The 17700-nt window shown below is 42.7% G+C and overlaps 1 protein-coding gene and 1 pseudogene across 6 annotated transcripts in view; one reads left to right on the forward strand and one right to left on the reverse strand.

Moving 5' to 3' along the window:
* LOC148015211 (uncharacterized) overlaps window positions 1–17700 on the reverse strand; it is a 90117-nt gene that overhangs the window by 25599 nt on the left and 46818 nt on the right. For all 6 annotated transcript variants that reach the window (XR_015688393.1, XR_015688394.1, XM_087665640.1 and 3 more), the window contains exons 5-6: window positions 15996–16132; window positions 15612–15678 (exon numbers count right to left, since the gene is read on the reverse strand). Coding sequence is in view for 4 of the 6 variants with exons in the window: in XM_087665640.1 (XP_087521766.1) it covers window positions 15612–15678; window positions 15996–16132 (204 nt within the window). In the remaining 2 variants the exon portion in view is untranslated. The remainder of the gene's footprint in view (window positions 1–15611; window positions 15679–15995; window positions 16133–17700) is intronic.
* Window positions 1740–15064, forward strand: LOC148015212 (uncharacterized; annotated as a pseudogene).

Raw genomic sequence — 17700 nt, forward strand, 5'->3', positions numbered from 1 at the left:
TGGCTAGGCCAATTCGTCTTCCAAGTATCCCTGACTAGTTATTGACCTTAGACTAGCACTAATTAATTAATTGATTAATGCCTAGTCTCTAATGTCACCACTACTATTAGTGGCCAATAAATTGTTCTAGGCCCAAATTTGATATCGGTTATCACCTAACACCTGTCAGACATAACTTATTGCAAGTTTGACACTCACTGCATCCTCACGATCCTTGAATTGTAACCATGAAATAACAGCCATGTGCATCACATGTGCTAAACAACCTTGCACATTTTATTAATATCTTAATCAAATGTTATCGACAAGAGTAGAGCATCTCAAAGTTTCACCTCCCCATGGCATCCCACCTTCTTGGATAATAACCTTACCAAGATACAGGTGGAGCATAAGCATGCAAGTATGTCCAAAATAATCAAAGCCAAGCAAGGGGGAAAGAAGGTAATATATAGAGATGTCCAAGTCATCATTGATAGCAAGGCACTTAAATAGGGATGCGCACCCTATGAGATAGACACATCATAGGTATGGATGACAGATGGAATTGCAATGGCTCACATGGACACACCCAAGGAGAATGGAGGAGGTGATGGAGAACCATGAGTTGTTTCTAGTCACAAAGACACATCAGAGTCTTGAGAGGGGACTACCTAGAGTACAGGGATATATTTGGGAGTCCACACGTAGGAGCTGCAAGGGACATCAAGTTGCCACTAGAGAATCAAGAGTGGCGGTGTTGATCGGACACGAATGCTAGAATAGAGTCTCCATTGTGGCACGAGACCCTGCATGTGGATTAGAGTGGAGATCTCCCACGACTGGATGCTATACATTGCCCTCTATTACTTCCCCCCATGGGGGTCTAGATATGCTACCAAGGAGCCCCAACAATAGGAAAGAAAGCCACATGGAGGAGGAAAATCCCCTTTCACATATCTCTTAGATGAGATTGTACACTACTCCAAGCTGGGAGAGATCGCCTTGGTAGGAGACTTTAACACCAAGATGCAAAGCAGACAGTGTGACACATACGACTTTGAGGATACATGGTGGCTATAGGTGATGCATGTAGAGGAGGCTAGCATAGACAAGGTATCAACTAATACAAGGATAGATAGTACTTCTTATGGCCAGCACTTGCTAGAGCTAGGGTTGCGGCACCTTGTTATCTACAACGAAATGAGAAAGTGGCCCAAATCTAGAGCACTGACTTGTTTCCAGCCCACTGGCTCTAGCACAATGGATTCTATACTAGGTGCCATTAAGATGATGGAACTCATTAGATCCTTCACCATCCCCCCTTGCCCGATTGAAGCAAATCATACCTATTTATCCCTTACCATATCCGCCTCCCCATGCCGATAGGTGCTAATTTCCGCCCACACCTAGGCCACCACTTTCTATTTCATACACGAGCTAGCTAACATATATAGCCATCATGTGTATGAGGAGCTTATACAGTTCTAGCATACTGCGTGCCTAGGAACACTCACCTGCATCTCACACTCAGCTGCTCTCCAAAGCTTCCCACACTTTACACACACTAGCAAACTCACAAAGCCTAGGGCCATGCCTCAAAACAAATGGTACGATTACTAGTGTAGGGAGCTATTCAAAAACCTCTAAATCCAAAGAGGACTATCACAAAGAGGAAGACCTGTAGGCAGATAAAAATCCTCAATCCCCATAAGTGGCAAGCATATGAGGAGGCATAGTATTGGGATCTATACCATTTGTTCATGAGCTGAGATGTAGCCACAACATGTTACAAACTACGATAGCCACGCCACCCCACATCTATTAGTGACCCAAAGACATGGCACTCTTATGCAAAGAGACTATATGATGTACCACAACCACCACCAATTCCTCACCTACCAGAGCCTCACCCCACCACATCCACCTTCTTCACATATGATATGGTGAGGAGAGCGATAGTGCGTCTACAGCATGGACAATCGATGGACCACACAAGTCTACAAGGTGAGCACTTCACAGTGGACATTTTGGCTCCTCTCCATGCTTTTATGTTCAACAAGGCTCTAATGGAGGATTTCCCAAACGAGTGGAGCATGCATACCATTGTGTCTATCCATAAGTTCAAAGATCCCCTAGATCCTGGTAATTATAGGACCATCATGGTGGACCATGTATTGGCCAAGATATATGGAGTAGTGATGGAGGGGAAGCTCAACACATATGCAAAGAGAGGGAGATTGGTAGCACTAGGACAAGCTAGATTCACACGGGGATTACTTATGCTTCATCATATCCGAGTATCTATGCATTGTATGAGACAATGGTAGATAAGGTGAGATGCTGAGGAGGACTTTTAGACATGGTCTCTAGCACCATTGGAGTAAAGTAGGGACGTGCCCTCTCCCCTACACTCTTTGGACTCTACATTGATGAGATAAAAGATCGCATCAAACGAGGAGGAGGCAATAGGGTGGAGATGACACTTACATTTGTCTTTATTATGCTTTATGCTAACGATATTGTTCTGGTCTCTAAGTCATATAAGGGTCTACAACAACATCTCCATGCCCTTCATGAATTTTTCACACAACGTGGATTGATGGTTAATCTTAAGAAGACCATGATCCTCATCTTCCACACATCAGCCCCAATGAGAAGGAGATTATGATCAATCTTTACCCTAGGAGCAAGATAGGTGGAGGTTGTGGACTCATCTGTCTACTTAGGGGTCAAATTCACTGCATCAGTTGGGGGAGATTCAACATAGCATAAGCAACCAAAGACCGACTCACACAAGGATACACAGCATTGGCCATGATGAAGAGAGAGTGCCACCAAGCACACTTTCACAAGCCCCACACACGAAGGTGGCTATACGACACACTGGTCACACTAGCCATTACGTATAGTGCACCTACTTGAACCCCCAACCTAGCTACATACCTATGGACATAAATTGAGAAACCACAGGTTATCATGCTCTCATGGATGATCCACAACAAGCCATCTCAACCACATGAGATTAATAGAGCCAAGTTTGTTACACCCCCTATGATGACGGAGGCCCTTTTTCACACCATCAACTTCATATACAGAGAATGACAGTTATGGCCAAATGAATGACCTCAGCCAACAACTAGCACCAAATACCACCAAGGAATTGTGTGGCATAACTTATAGCAACTTTTGTCTTTGACATCCCATGATTTCCTTGAGTCCCCAGCTCGTAAATTTACTCTAACCCTAGTTACACCTCACATGTGCAACATTTACTTAAGCATGTGACTAAAAATTAATCCACATGTTAAGTGAGGTTTACAAATACATGTCCTCAAGACACTAGCTATAAATAGCTAAATTCTAGCAAATCTAGCTGACTACCATAAATGGCCAAAAATTTTGTCCGACCTACAAGAAATGATCATAGGGCTGCAATAAATACAATCCAACTACATAGAAAAATGACAAATAATGACATGGCATCCTAAATAGTCTAGAAGCAAGTAGGCACGAGTACGAGGTATAAACCGATTGAGAAACATAGGAAAAGGGGCCTAAAATGGAAGAAATGCATACTAAAATGCCAGAGCTCCCAAGTCTCCGTCGAACTCTAACAGGGGCTCACAACCAGAAGATGATAGACTGACATGACTAAAATAGACAGGCTAGAAGTAAAAGCCAATCATCCACAGCTGGTATATCTATCAAATGGATGTTAAAAATGCCTTTCTGAACAATTATCTAAAGAAGGAAGTCTATGTGGATTAGCCTCCTGGATTTTCTTTACTGACCCGAAAGATAAGGCCTTTCACTTGCAGAAAGCTCTTTATGGGCTGAAGCAAGCACTACAGCCTTGCAACCAGAGGATGGATGAGTTCCTTCGAACTCACCAATACCATTCTACCCCTTATGATCCAATCTAACATGTCTATATCACTTCAAAGGGCATCAGCTACATCAGCTATCATAGTGGAAATTAAGACTAAGCTCTATGCTGCATTTGAGATGATAGACCTTAGTTTGTTGTCTTACTTTTTGGAGATGGAGATAGTTCAATCTAGGCGATGTATTTCTGTGTCACAATCAAAGTATGCTCTTCAGTTGGTGGAAGTAGTGCTAGGATCAAACATGGCCTGTGGCTACACCTTTCGATCCAACTGTCCATTTATCTAAAGATACCATAGATCAGTTCTTCGATGAGCAGACCTACATCTCTATAGTAGGAAAACTCCTTTAGTTGATTCATCCTAGGCCAGACTTAGCATACTCAGTTCGTTTGCTCAATCAATATTTCACAACACCTAGGATGTCACATTGGATTACATGTCTTCCTGTTTTGAGATATTTGAGGTGTACCTATTCTTATGGATTCATTATGGTTTTGGTTTATGTTTGCAAGGATACAATGATTCTATTTGGGTAAGTGATCCTGACACTTGACATTCTCATGGCAGCTACCTCTTTAACTTGGGCACGGCTCCCATTTCTTGGGCCACCAAGCATAAACAAGAGACGGTGGCGGCTTCCACGACCAAGGCTAAGTATCGAGCTCTCTTTCATGGTACCACCAAGGCCATATACTTGAGGATCTTACTAGCAACACTTTAGTTCCCATATGCTGCAACAACCAAAGTGCGATTGCACTTGCTAGTAATCCAATCATCACATCTCACTAGCAACACTTTAGTTCCCATAATGGTCAAGGCACTCAATCAGCCATTGCTTCAATATGTACTACCCAAGATCGGGTTAGATACATCCTCCCCTACTTCCTTAAATTGACAATGATTTTCTTCCAATTTGAGAGGAAGCGGCTTTCTTCTCTTGATCATGAGACAGCGTTATTTAAATTTTTTATTCAACCACTATGTATATTGTACTTTGTATCTTCATCCACATCATCAAGATGACCACGATTGTAAAAGGGTGCTTGGTCAAGTGAAGAGTTTTCTTGCAAGGGCACTGTCCAAGTGGCACCGTTGCATCACATTTTGCATGAGCATGACCACACTTGCATTGCCTCTTACATGGCTCCAATGTATTGCCATTATGTTCTTGTAAACATTCATCTATACACATTTATCCCTTTTTGGACTTTGGAGTGGTCGACTCTAGATACACCATATTTGTGGCATTGCACATGGCAATCCCAATTGCTTGCTTAGCTTGCCTAGCTTGCTCTCCACACTTCTTTTTTGCCTCCCCACATACCTACCATTGTTGCTTCATACACCTAGACTATTTCTTTTGTCATTAACACAGAGTAGTGGTCGGGATACATGAGAGTGTGCAATTGAAAGAGTAAAGTGAACACAAAGAGGAGAAAATAAAGAGAGAATGCTAGAGAGAAGAAACAACGTGACTGCAATGGCTGAAGATACAAGGCTGCAACAGTCAACCCCAACATGCATCTTTACGCGTTAGTGTGGGTGCTAGACAATAGGAAGGGGATGAGAGAATGAGGAAAGTTGGCTAATCACGAAGGATCAATGATGGATAATGAATAATGAGAGTGGGAGGACAAGCCACCTATATATAGCAAAAAAGTGGCAAAACCCTACATACGGTCAAATCCCTTTAAAAATAGCCAAAAGTGCATAAAAGGAATGCACTAATGTACCCTCCATCTTAAGTGTCTAAAACACATAAAATGTCAGACAAATATAATGTCAGAGCTCCTAATGTTTTTGTTTGACTCAAATTGACGCTCATAGAAAAGAGAGAACCACACAAGATACACATGACTGCTAACAATCCCCTCTTAGATCCTCAACGTGGCAGAAGGCCAAAGAAGATGCAAATCCAATGAAGTCCCTCACGATGAAGAAACTCATCTAAGGAGCAAGAGTCTCTCTCCATAGGAAAATCCGATCAAATGGAAGGCTACCAAAGAGCAAGGAAAATGGCGAGGCCTTGAATGGATCACTCTTGAAAACTTTAGTCGGGGACGGGTGAGCCAAGCCTCGAACCCAACTATGAGATGATAGCAAGAAACTATCCAAGAAGGCGTCATAAGCTACATAGAAACAACAGGGACCAAGTGCTAAGCGGTTAGGATGATGGCTCAATGACGAAGAAAAGAAGTTGCCGCATAAAAGAAAGGTCCAAAGTAGAGTGGAAACCTTGAAGAAACTCCTCACAATCGTAGAAAGCCCCCTCTCAATCACAAAGGGCCAAGAAATCCACAATTGCATTACCAATAGCATCCCCCTCTGAAAGGGATGGGAGGTACAAGAAAACCACCAAAGGAGATAGTGGGAGATGGGATGGAACCTATGGGATAAATGGTGTAGAATCGAAAACGGGTGAGACAAAAGAGCTCCTGAAACCTGCATATCACCAAATTGTTGATTTAACCTGTTTTGCTAGTTATCACTGGCACATTCCATACCACGACCTATTAAAGAGGACCTATCATGTCCCCTTCCTGAACTAGAATAGAATGCTTGGACTTGTTTACCACTTTTTTTAAATAATTTACCTAGCATATTGATCTCTTCAGTGATCATGAGAGTGGCTCGGAGGGCCTTGTACAATGGAAGGGGAATGGAGTATAGAAAGTCCCCCTTTGGTCAACCTGTCACAAAAGTGGCTCCAGTAGAGGATTCCTCAACAAAGATGGCTAGCTTGGTGAAGACAACACAGGTTCCGAGACTGGTAAGGCCATGAACTGAAAGAAGAGGAAAGCCCAAAGTGCCCTTTGGCCAACCTGTCACAAAAGTGGCTTCTGTAGAGAAATCCTCAACAAGGACCACCAACTTGGTGAAGACAACACAAGTTACAAGACTGGTAAGGCCATGAACTAAAAGAAGAGGAAAGTCCAAATCCAAAATATCAAGAAACTCAGAAACACAGCTCGATGGACGATCGGGACAATAGAGGCAAGGTGCAAAAACCACTAATGGACACCAAAGAGATGTCACCAATAGTGACAAAATTCTCTGACAGACAAAGATCCTACAATAAATCACTTCGTGAAGTCATATGACTCAATGCACCACTATCAATGAGCCATGGCTGCTCAAAAGACGAGATAGTCATACAAGGCTCCTCCACTTAATAAATGTATAGAAACACAGACTTGGTGGTAATAGCGAGTAATGAAGTAGAGATAGACGAAGGCTCCAATATAGATCCACCCCTCACTCTTCAATGAAGATGAGGGTATTTCCTTCGATACTTCTCCTCCAGGTGCAAGGTCTTCCTACAATGAGGACACACGGGATATCCTCTACACTTCCCCACAAAATCTATATCAGAGTCACAAGGGGGTGACTCCAACCTCTTCCTCTTCCCTTTCTTCTACATGGCTTATCCTGTACATGGAGATAAAGCCCCATAAGGACGGCCATGTGCACAAGCTCCACAAGAATCTAGATTACTATGATGTGCATCCCACTCAAGCACCAATGGGACTAGCTCGTCCCAAAAATTGAGAGTCTCCTAGCTATGAGAAGTGAGAAGACTAGTATAGAACACATCATATATCAGTGATGGAAGATGTGAGAAGTGTCATAGCTAGGTCCTCCAAAGAAATATCCATACCAAGGAACGAAAGCTCATCTTGAATCTCCTCCATCTTATGGATATGATCCCTCATCGTAGAGGAATTTGCGACAGAAACTCAAGAGATAATTTATGCCCAAATATCTAGATCTGGAAGAGACATATCAATCTTCTCCAAACCTCTGTAGCAGTTCAGATACATCAAACATGCATGAGCACAGAATCTATACAACTCAAAAGAAGAAGAGAGTGGGCTCTCGCATTCAATTAATCCCATAAAGCTGCCAAATCGGTCACACCATCATAAGGATCTATGCTAGGTCAAGATATAGAGACAATAACAAAATCCCAAAGGTCACAAACGAACACTCCATGCAACATGACCATAGCGGGTAGTTCGTCCCATCCAGCTTGTCAAATGCGGATAGAGAGGGTAAAGTTGGCACCTACTCAAGAGATGCCATCAATGCCAATTGGAGACTAGAAACCCCAAAAGAATATAGTGGAACAAAGAGATAAGATGGTGGTCAGTCTAAAGTGTCTTGAACCACATGGTCCCAAAGAAAAAGATAGTTGATTGTGTTTCCATCCACCTTTGCAAGACCTAGTAGGCTATTGGGTAACCGACGAGCACTCTTTGTTCGATGCTCTATCCTCTCTAGGGGGGAATACTTGGGCTCCCTTGGTAAGATTATCATAGCCTTTGTAGTCTTGGTAGGTCACTACGCAGCTAACTCCCACCATTTCCCCAATGCCCTCACTGCTTTGGGGTGGAATGCCTTGGGGAAAAGAAAAGACAAAGTGCTTAGGCTTGTTTGTAGTTGCTTTCTAGTTCCAATTTTGGGCTTGAGAGGAGTTGTTGAGCTAAATTATCATTAGCATTCATTAAACAGACCCAAAACTCAAGTTAATTAATGGATTTCAATCGTTTCTTTCAAACAAGCGCAATTCAAGAGAGTTTCACTTTCCTATATGTAAACCCTAATTTGGGAGGCCCCAAACTTTCTATAAATAGAGAGCCTACTCTCCCACTCAATCCAATCTTGTTTTTGGAGTTTACAAATACCAGAGTTTCACTACCCACCCCTCATTCGCAAGGCACATCTCAGTTGAAGCTGCCCATCACTGTTTACCACATTCTGATACCTGTTTCCAACCTTCTCCATGCAATCTCTGCCCTTTGCTGCTGCCACCAACTGATGCCTACACTCTAGGAGGTTGTGTTTTCAACCTCGCAAAGTGCCTAAGCTGCATTTGCTGCATCATCACTTGCCTCAGCCATTGGCAACCCACACTCAAGCTGCATTTTCACTCTAAGAGCTATGTTTGATCTCTACTATTGTCGCCATCATCTTCTATCTGCGTTTTGATCTTCCTAGTGTCTTGCTTGTCTCACCTATACTCATGGTTGTCATGTACAAAAGGTACAATACGGTATAGTACGATAAAATATGGTACTAAATGGTACCTTACAATTTTATAACGTATGGTATGATATTAGTACGAAAAAAATTAACATGATTTTTTTAAAAACCATAAATCATAAAATGATAGAATAGATGAATCTAGTACATACATGGTCCATAGATGATGCATTATAGTGGCATGTGGATACAATGATAGTAGATACAAAAAAGACAGAGACCTATGAATCTATGATGAGGCATCACTATCATCATCATCATCAGAACCATCTAAGTGCTCATCAAGAGAGTTTTGAGAGCTAGTTTTTGAGCCTGAGAAGTGCTTAAAAATTGCTTTAAAATCTAAATTTCAAGGGAAAAATAAACTCCGTCGAAGGCGACATAGGCAATTGGTTCGATTTTAAGCAGCAAGCAGGAGACGGGTTCCAAAAGTGCTTTAAAGACCCACCGAGCGACAGTTCTCTAATTCATTTTTTGAGTATTCTTCTACGTCTTCAATTTCTTCGAACCCCTTCTCTTCCGTCTACTCCTCTCCCTAAATCTACCTTCACCCTGCTGTCTCTTATCTTCAAGAACTTGGCTTGAAACCTTCAACCCTTCTCTTATCTCTACCATCTCCAGAGTCTAAGCTTTCGAAACCCCATACATTCTTCTCTTGTCAAACCCCTGTGGTGACCTTCAACCCTACGCACTGCAACAACGTTATATAGGGCGATTAATCATTTAAGCCTAAAGAGGCTAATAGCATGAAGTAGCTCGGTATTAGTCTCTAGCAACACAACAACAACGAATAGATTGAAAACCATTGAAGGACTAATTTTACACTCCACTTTGCTGATTTGTTTTAAAATAAAATATTTGTGCACAATAAGCATACACTTTTGCATTTTGCATGCCACATGGTATAATCTCCTCGATGCATAGTACTTGTATGCCGAACATTGACCAATGCGGAGAGTGTGAGGAAGTCTTTGCTGTAGGTTAGACTAGCGGTTCCTTGGGATAAGTTTAGTAAGGAAATATCAACTCTTGGATCGTTCGATATACAAAAGAGTGAAGCTTGTATGCTTGTTCTTTATGTTGAGGCAGCGCATCTTGGGGCCGATCCCCTTAATGTAGGAGAGCTGCAGTGAGCCCGCGGTGTTTCAACCGAGGGGTTTCCTCCTGTGTAAGTAATACGAGGTGTTATACCTGTATGTTATGGGATCTCCCTCTGAGGAGAAGGGAAGGCAAATGTTGGATTGTATCCTATTTCAAACACAAAATCGATATTAGAGTTTAGTGTAGTGTGAGCCGTAGAGGCTCCTAGTCGTGAGGCCGTGTGGGGTGTATTGTGTGTCTTAGAGACCGGCTAGTGCTAGAGAGCCAGTGTCGGGGGCCTCTTTTAGGTCCCGATAAGTTTAAAGATGAATTCTCGGCATCAGATGACAATACACTCTCATACTCATCCTCACTGATGAGGTTACCATCATCATCAAATGAGCGCAATTTATTCCAAAGACTTCTTCATTGAATTATTTAAATAGATACATTGTCGTTCATTTTAAGGCGTGTGTACATCCTCTTTGTAAATATTTATTGATACTTAAGATTATAGAGGATATATTGAAGATATTTTAAAAATATTTTATGACTCTTAGCAAATGTGAGTTGTGCAACTGATTGCAACCATTTATTCAGTTACCTCAAACTTTTTTATCAAAAGAGTAATTGTAAAGGGTCTATCTTTGAGCAAAGCTAGATTCATTTTAATATTATAAATACATCATGGAAGAGATGCCCACTCCATGTACGGGGGAAAATTGCACCCAATGGTATATCGCTCAATTTTGCTTTACTCTTCTTTAAGTCTATGTTGAGTTTTATGAGTTGTGCTTTCAATTTTATAAGAAAAGAGAGTAAGGAAGAGCTTCTTCTGTTCGGTACGCACGAGTCTCGCATCCAATCTATACAACAACAAGCCTTATCCATATTGATGTGCAATGGACCTTAAGCATAGCTTTCTATACGCATTAGTGAAATCTAACCAAAAGGGCTCCCTAGGTGCTGGCTGTGTAGGCAAGGGGGGATGCTATCATGAGGATGTGAGCTACTAGAGCCGCGCCTTACATATGTTTGCAAGCCACTCAAACCACCTCTCCTCGATGCTGCTATATGCTCTCTATAGAGCTCTACAAAAATCATCTTATATCTCAAACTCTTGTATCTCAAGGATCAAGGTAGGAGTAATGAGTCGGAGAGTGTGTCATACTCCAAACGGATCCCGAATCGCAGCAAGGCAACCTCCTAGTCTCGAGCAACAATAAACGCAGTCTGTGTGTAGCTGGACCTGATGCAGACGGCAGTCTAGAGAGAGTGTGTGCTGTAAACGCATGTTGAGGAGAGAAAATCTGCAAACGCAGGCTGAGATGATGATGGCGACAGTTGGAGGAGAGAGACAACTGCAAAACATAACAGGGAGGAGAGAGAAAACAGCTGAGAGAAGAGATAAAAGTGACAAGGCAGCAGCTAGGGCCTGCAAACACAGCAAATATGCTAACGTGGCAGGCTGTATGACAGCTAGATGGGTAGACAGCAGCAATCACCTAGCTGGAAATAGCAACAAAATGATAATGGAGGGTTGGAAACAAATGCATGATGAGTGAAGACTGCAATGGACAGCTTGGACTGCGATGTCCTCTGCAAATGGGGTGTCGGCAACAAGCTGGAAACACCTGAAGCCTGCAAAAACGAGATTAAGACTAAATGGAGGGCAACATACCTATTTATAGAAAGTTTAGGCCCTCCCAAGTGGGTTTGTGCTTATGGGATAGAGACACTCTCTAAGAACACATTTCTTTTAAATAAACAAGGTTTTTTCCTTAATTAAGCACGTTTTGGGGCTATTTAAGTGAAGCTAATGCATTTTTAGCTCAACAGAGGGTGGACTCATTGTGGGCATTTGAATCTTGATACTATTCAACAAGATTTGAGGAGGAAGATGATGAAGGGACTTCTAGATTTCCCTCCTGTTCACACACTGTGCCCTAGCTGCTTGAGGGGCAAGCGGCATAAGCAACCTTATCCACAAGTTGCTACTCAGAGGGCATCTACCCCGCTTGAGTTGGTTCACACCCACCTTTACAGACCTATGGGTACGGCCTCCCTTGGGAAGTACAAGTACGACTTTAGTCTTTATGTGTGGCCCTATTTCCTGGATTTCAAGAGCGAGGCCTACTCCTGCTTCTACGAGTGGAAGGTGTTTGCAAAGAAGCAAACAAAGTTCATGGTGTCTAAGCCAATCATGGCAGCGAGTTTATTCTAACTTATTTTCTAAGTTTTGTAGGGACCAGGGTAGCTTAAAATGGCCTGCGCAATGTTGGAGCATAGAGACCTTCCCCATTCCTTATGGGGTGGGGCAATGGCTACTGCGGTCCATATCTGCTTCACCCACTTCAACATTGCAGGATATGACTCCCTACCAAGCCTTCTTTCAGAAGAAGCCTTCAGTTTCCCACTTTAAGAAGGCTTCAGTTTCCCACTTTCGCATCTTTGGATGCGAGGCATATGTCCATGTGGACAAGAAAAAAATATAAGCAAACTCGATTCCAAGTCAAAGATACTTATCTTTGTTGGTTATAGTACAGCCACGAAGGACTATCGCCTCTATGACCCAACGACTTGAAAGATCGGGGTGAGCAAGGATGTGATTTTCAATGAGGTTGTGAGCACCAAAGATCCAATTTATGGTTCTTCTGTTACACATGGTTCTTCATCTTCCCCTGATGCCCCCCCAATCAACCCCTCCCCTACCTCCCATATTACCCCTTGGCACTCCTTCATATGCGACTCCTCCCCCTTCTTCCCCTTCTACCTCACCTTCTCCCCTTCCACCCTTGACAACTCCTTCATCCACTACTTCGTCATCGAGTATTACTACCCCTTCCACATTTCCTCAAGTTTCCTCTAGGGAGATTGAGCCGTGAGAGGGGGAGTCTTCTTCATCGGGTGAGGAGGATCCACCTTCCCTTAGTGAGGGGGAGTCCCTTCCATAGACAAGTGCTTTACAAGTACCGGAGGCTTCTTGATCTCCTTCACAATGGCATGAGTCTATCACCATTCCTCAATGGTATCAACAGCTCATGCAAGATTTAGGGATTACTCAATTCCCTGAGATGCCTCTTGGCCCACACAGGTTAGACTAGGCTTCAAAGCCCAACAAGATAGTTCACTCTATGTGAACTATACCCTTGTGTCTTAAATTCTTCACGACCGTGAGCCTACTGCAATTGATAAGGCTCTTGCACACGATATTTAGCACCGTGCTAAGCAAGCCAAGCTCAATTCTATCAAGTGGAACCTGACTTGAAAGTTGGTTCCTCGTCCAAAGAAGCGGAAGGTGATGGTGTGAAGTGGATCTATAAAACCAAGTATCTTGCAAATAGGACCTTGGACAAGCATAAGGCATCGTTTGTTGCCAAGGGCTTCTCTCAACGGGTAGATTTGAATTATTTTGAAACTTTCCCACCAATAGCTCAAATGTCCACTATTCAAACCATCTTGGCCTTAGCTGCCCATCACCATTGGCCCATTTATCAAATGGACACGAACCTTTCTAAATGGCATCTTGGAGAAGGAGATTTATGTCTCATACTCTCTTAGTTTTCTTGTGCAAGGGAAGAGGGACCATATTTATAGGTTGCGGAAGGCCCTCTATGGCATAAAGTAAGCTCCTAGGGCTTGGTATGAGCAGATTGATCAATTCTTCTTGGGCAGTGGCTTCCATCGCTCAAACTATGACCCCAACCTTTATTACAAGGTTGCGGAGGATAGGTGCGTATTGGTCATCTTGTATGTTGATGACCTCATTATCACAAGGAGCGACACACATGAGGTTGATCAAACTCAACAAATCTTAGGCTAGGAGTTCAACATGACGGGTCTTGTGATCCTACACTTCTTCCACAGATTGGAAATTTGGGCATTTTTATTTCCCAACACATGTACATCTCCAAGCTTCTTTCAGAGTTTGGTATGGTCAAGTGTCAACCTAGTTCTTGCCCCATGGACCCCAAGTCCAAGCTTCTAACAACAACAAGACATCTCCTTTGTGATGCCACCCATTACAGGTGACTCATTGACTCTTTGATCTAGCTGATCCACACTGGGCCAGGCATCTCTTTTGTGGTGGCCTTGTTGTCTTCTTTAATGAAGATTCCTACTCAGGCTCACTAGAGAATCACTTTACACATTCTGTGCTACAGGGGACTTGATCCTACAGGATCATGTATGGAGAGGGGGCCACTCTTTTTGGATGGAGTGACTCCGATTAGGCACGTGATGTGGATTCAAGATGGTCCACTACTAGTTATTCCTTCTCCTTGGATCAGGAGCTATCTCTTGGAGCAGTGAGAAGTGGCCTACTATGGCTCTTTCATCTACACAAGCTGAGTATCAGCCCTTTGTTCTACTGCTATGGAGGCAGTTTGGCTTTGTTGCTTGCTGGCAGAGATTGGCTTTCCCCAAACAAGTCCTACAGAGCTGCACGTGGACAACTGAAGTGCTCTTGCTCTAGCAAAGAGCTCAGTGTTTCATGCTTGCACAAAGCACATCAAGGTTTAGTACCACTATGTTCGAGAGCGGATCATGGATTCCAAGTTAGCGGTAGTCTACTGTCCTACCAAAGACAATGCGTCGGATCTCTTCACGAAGCCTTTGCTCAAGGCTTCTATGCTTCATCACATGAGATTATTGGGCCTTCAAACACTCCCAAGATCTAAGAGGGGGTGTTAGTATGCCACTTTAGTGTTGTGAATCTGTCATCTCTTGGTTGTGAGCTCCTATTAGAGTCTAACGAAGACATGGGAGCTCTAGCATTTTTAGTGTGCATTTCTTGAGTTTCATGAGCATTTTCTGCATTTACCAGCCTATGCCACCCTATTGGACATTGTCCTATCTCCCCAAATTTTTCTGCCATGTCAGCTGATTTGTTTGGCATTTTTATATTTAATGCAGTCGGCCGACAGCTGGCACTGGTCGGCCAGTTCAGCACACTTTCTGCTATTTATAGCAGACACCCTGGCTGGGGCAGATCATCTTTTACAGGCTGCTCCTCCGACTTCGGGCATACTCCTCCATCTCCGGTGCTGCTGCTGCCCGCATCATTTCCAGCCTGATCTGTGCCCTCACCGACACCTTGGGCTGTGTGCAGGAACTGATCAGTCCTTCCGTTTGTATTCAGCAATTATTTCAGTCAGTGCAGATTTCTTTCTACCTTCATCTCCCTGCTGTCTTCTTCTCTGTGTGTTTGGAGTCCTTCCGTTGCACACACTCACAGAGACAAGCATCACAAGACAGGCTCACATGAGGGTATGCTGAGTTGCAAGAATGGAGTAAGAGTGCCACCAAGCCCACTTCATGACCTTGCATAAAGGATGGCTTGTTTATACATTAGCCACTCCAGCAATGATATACGCAGTATCTGTGCTCAGGAGCTGAAATACCCATTTGTAGCACTTAGTGGGGATTGTCACACCAGAAACTTTTACCAATTTCCAATTTGCTCAAAGAAGATCTATGATTAATTGAATCATACATTCATTCAATTTCAGATTTTATGTTAAGAATTCTCAACATCATGACATAGACAAGTGTGATTCAAATAGCTTAAAGCATTTTCTTAGTCATTGCAACAAGCTTGGACGGAAATCAAAAACAGCATACCATTTGAGGGTTTTTAGTCATTGCCCACACTTCAGCAGGAGCATCACGAAATAAAATCAGCAAATACCTGGAAATCAAAAAAATGATCAAACTCCGCTTCATGAGAGAGAAGAGAAGCCCATACAGTTTTAGCATTTCATAGTAAAATTATGTATACTTATAATCTTTGCTTGACTTATCAGTATAAAATTAAAAAACAAAGAGCTTGTCTATTTAGTACACTACTGTTACATTTGTTGAAAACAGCTGCCCTAGAAATCTTTTGCATTCAGTAATCAATTCTACAATGTGAAAAAGTTGCATGTTCACATGAGAGAGGAGTTAGAAGTAATAGCTGTATTCCCAATCCTAAATTATTGCTAACAAAAAGCAGCATGATCAAACCTTCCAGAAGGAGAGGTTCTAAGGGCTCGCATAGGAGTCCTTTCAGGTTTCTGAAGCACACGGAAGGGTTTACTCTGTCCACTACGAATACATGTCACAAAAAGATGATTCACGAACCCACCTCCTTTTCCCTTCACCTGTAAGGAAAGACAATAGTATCATATAGCAATCACTCCCTCCCTCCCTTGCTCTCCTCCCTCTCTACAGTTCTAGATATCAGGTATGATATGAAAAGACAAAAGGTCGTCTCCACACATATGGTACTATACAAAAATGCCCATGGGCAAGTGAGTTTGTTGGTAGTTTATAGCCCAAACCGGTATGGTGTCAAGAGAATGAATTCTAGACCACATTGAGACCTACCTCAGGCTGATATTCCATTGTGCAAAAAGGCCTCAACCAAGCTTTATATGTATAGCATATCTAATGTTATTCTCACACTTGCCAAGTGTGTGTGCGCATGTGCATGCATGCACGTGCATGCTTGCATGTTTGTCTGTAAAGTTCTGTTGCTTACTGCAACATCTCCTCTCTTTGGGACTGTAGTTCCTCTGCATCACCTTCCCTGCTCTCCCTTGAATTTGCAGTTGTGCTCTCTCCTGCTGCTTCTATTTTGTCTACTTCTGTTGCTTCTCTGTGATCACAGTAAGTTTTTATTCCCCTTTTTCTTCTCGTGTGGACTTCCTTCTAGCTGTGTCAATTTCTTCCTCCTGCATATGACTCTTCCTCCCCCGTTCTCTTGCTATATCTCCTACTTCTGTTCAGTTCCCCTTTGTTCTGTCTGTTCTCTCATGTGCGTGTTTGTGTGGATGTGGATGTGTGCGCGTTCATTCAGTTCAAACATTTTGGGGGGAGAGAGAGAGACTGAGTGAGTGAAACCATCCTTCCTCCTCGGATAGGGTGGTAAATAACCTAATTAAGCACTATTTACAGCAATTAACAAATTCACAAAACTGAAATGCACACTTTACCATATAATGTTAAACATTGGACACCCTATTGGCCCTATAACTGGCGCCCCGTTCAGTATTTATTTAACTTAATTGAAGAAGTTAGTATAATATGGGATTCTCCCAATCCCTTTCAGTATTCCAACTTCCCTTGCTGTCCAAAATGACCAACAAGTCTTCAATCTGATTTGCTCCTTGATTCGGGCAATCAATTAGCCTTCACCTGCTTTGATGGACATGGAAAATGCCCCAAATTCATTGATTTGCTAGTCCCTCCACTTGAATTTGACTAAAAACAGCTTCAGCACTGTTAAATCCAAGTCTTGGAGCTTCTAATTTCTGGCACGCTTCCTGAGGTAAACCCTAATTTCTGCTACATATTAGGATTTACAGCAAAGAAATCTGAAATTTCTCAACCTCCGATGATCTCAATGCTGTAATCTTTGGAGTAAGGTTGTAGAAAGGCTAAAAGATGAGAAAGAATGTTGAGGAGAGAGAAAATTCAATCTTTCTTTGTGAAGAACTGAAGAAAATCTGCCATTTACTGCTGCTGCACTATCTCAACAGCTTATAGATGCAAAGAACTGAAGAAAATTAATCATTTACTACTGGTGCCCTATCTCAACAACCTGTGGATGCTATCACCTACTATTGATTGGTCTTCTCCTACCCCTTGCTACCTCAAAAGGTCCTCCAATGGCTGCAAATCAGACCAACAGCATCTCCTCCCTCTCTCTTGCAAGCTGAATCCACTC

The sequence above is a fragment of the Lygodium microphyllum genome, chromosome 24 (genome assembly GCF_053477565.2).
Source record: "Lygodium microphyllum isolate KBCC chromosome 24, Lygodium_microphyllum_v1.1.10, whole genome shotgun sequence".
Lineage (NCBI taxonomy): Eukaryota > Viridiplantae > Streptophyta > Polypodiopsida > Schizaeales > Lygodiaceae > Lygodium > Lygodium microphyllum.